Genomic DNA, 2,124 nt, shown 5'->3' on the forward strand with positions numbered 1-2,124 from the left:
CTGGTGGACCAACCTGAAAATTTGACGTAGCCAGTACGTTGATCATCCATAATATCAAACAGAGTTCTCATGGCATTTACAAATGGCTTTGGCAAGCCATCAAGAGCAGCAAAGCCACCTGCTGTCTGTGTCGCAGTCATGATGGACCTGCCTCTAGGTCTGTGTAGGGAAAAATTGAAATATGGTTTTAACAGGAATTAATATTTACATACCATCTATTTCTATAATGAGAATCTTTTTGGTAATATATCACTGGTAACATATCAAAAGAAATCTGTTAATATGTCCCAACATCTTCAAAAATCTAGCTACTGGGAGAAGGTTATCATATACACTATCAATCTGTTTATGACTATCAACAAAAATCACAATACACCTGTATTTGGCACACTGTATAAACGCACATAACAGTATACATTTTGTTCTCATATACACATCATCATTGTTGTGTATAGACATTCACAGCAATTCAAGTTGGTGACTGTTATCACAAACATACTGAGGAAGTCTGAATAATTCTAATGTCCCTGCATGTATGCCTTTGTGCAAATTGCTGTGATCTTAATGCATACTGACACTCTAGTAGAAATAAAAAAAACCTTGATCACATATGATACAGTAATTATTTTCACGATGCTTTTGTAAAATATTTAGTGGTAACAATCAAGTAAAAAAAACCTACAACTAACATGTACACAAATAAAGAACTTAGAAAGAGGACATGCCTCACATACTATGTCATTCATCACTTAACATCAAACTTGAATTTGCTGTAAATTAACCTGCCATAAAGGTGACATACTACAATTTTTGACAATTATTAAGGAATTAACTAGTAAATACAGTATCCAAATCAAAGTATACAGAAATGTATGATGGTAATTACTTTAACCAGCAAAGTAATAATGCAAGTTTCAGACTTAGAGTGACATAAATCACCTTTAAGTCACAAATGATAACTTGAATCTCATGTGAAATGACAATAGAATATTATACTAAATGCCAATTAAGTATCTAAAATACAGGAAAAAAATCACAGAAATTCTCTGTTTACTAGATCCACAGAAAAACGAGTATAATATCAGCAAACCTCATGAAAAATGTTGAATTCGCACCAAGGGAATTTTCTTCGTACCCAAGATCCTGGGTAAAAAAAAAGGGCAAAGCTGCTAGACAAAGAACTATATATCACTTCAAATTTCACTTCGAAATACACGAGTTGGAGAGATATGCACACTAACCAACACAGTCCACAGCTACCGTCACCCGGAGACACGAAATAGTGAATTGACAAGTCTCTAACTACTAAATAGGTCAAAAGAAAGCGAGTGAGAGTGGCTGTCCTGAGGCGATGACCACCTCCTCCCGCACACCTCCTCGGTTAACCCTTCTATCGCATTTACACTTGCTTCCTTATATCAATATTGTGTATCTATAACCAAATAGTACACTAATCTATTACCGACTCACCTATAAACGCTTAAAAAGGTACGGAAAAGTGTTAATTAACTTCACATGGTGTCAGCGTGCACCTGCTCCCCGTGTGCAAGGTGTAAACAAAAGTTGAAATGCGGGTCAGCCAATGAGTGAGGAGGATGTGTATGACGTCATTATCTTCCACCAATAACCGTAGGTTCTGTATATGACGTCATAAGCGCTTCCCGTTTTCTTCGATGAAGTAAATTACAGGTGTTCTGAATGAATATAAAAACTGTAATTGTTAAAACCTGCAGCTATAGGTATAGTTACGCCTTTTTTCTCTTCCGCAATAATTGTGGTATACGACATTGTCTATGCGGCTCAGCACTCCAGAAGAGACAATATATACTGACCAGCCTGTATTGGTCACGTGAAAATAAATTTACCATAGAAGGAGGCCAAAGCAACGCTGAGGTATTTCCTGTGCGCGACTGGATTACCATATTTTTTCTCTCTCCTTATAGTTCGAAAAAAAAGCCCACGAATGCGCAAGACTATATAGACTGAAAGGGGTATAATACGAAAATCACGCACTTTACCAAATATCCGTAAACACACATAGAAGTTGAATTTAATCAAAAGGAAAACTATGTTGAAGAAGCTACAGGAACATTTATATACCATTGTAATACACTAATCTAGGCC

The 2,124-nt window shown here is 36.3% G+C and overlaps 1 protein-coding gene across 1 annotated transcript in view; it reads right to left on the minus strand.

Moving 5' to 3' along the window:
- The window catches only part of LOC119586285 (suppressor APC domain-containing protein 2-like), a gene marked incomplete in the record, with an annotated part of 9,445 nt that extends 8,237 nt beyond the window's left edge, over positions 1-1,208 (minus strand). Inside the window, 2 exon segments of the mRNA XM_037934991.1 lie at positions 14-159; positions 1,091-1,208. Coding sequence (XP_037790919.1) covers positions 14-159; positions 1,091-1,095 — 151 coding nt within the window.
- Positions 1,209-2,124: the final 916 nt, after the last annotated feature.

Source organism: Penaeus monodon, chromosome 21 (genome assembly GCF_015228065.2).
Source record: "Penaeus monodon isolate SGIC_2016 chromosome 21, NSTDA_Pmon_1, whole genome shotgun sequence".
Lineage (NCBI taxonomy): Eukaryota > Metazoa > Arthropoda > Malacostraca > Decapoda > Penaeidae > Penaeus > Penaeus monodon.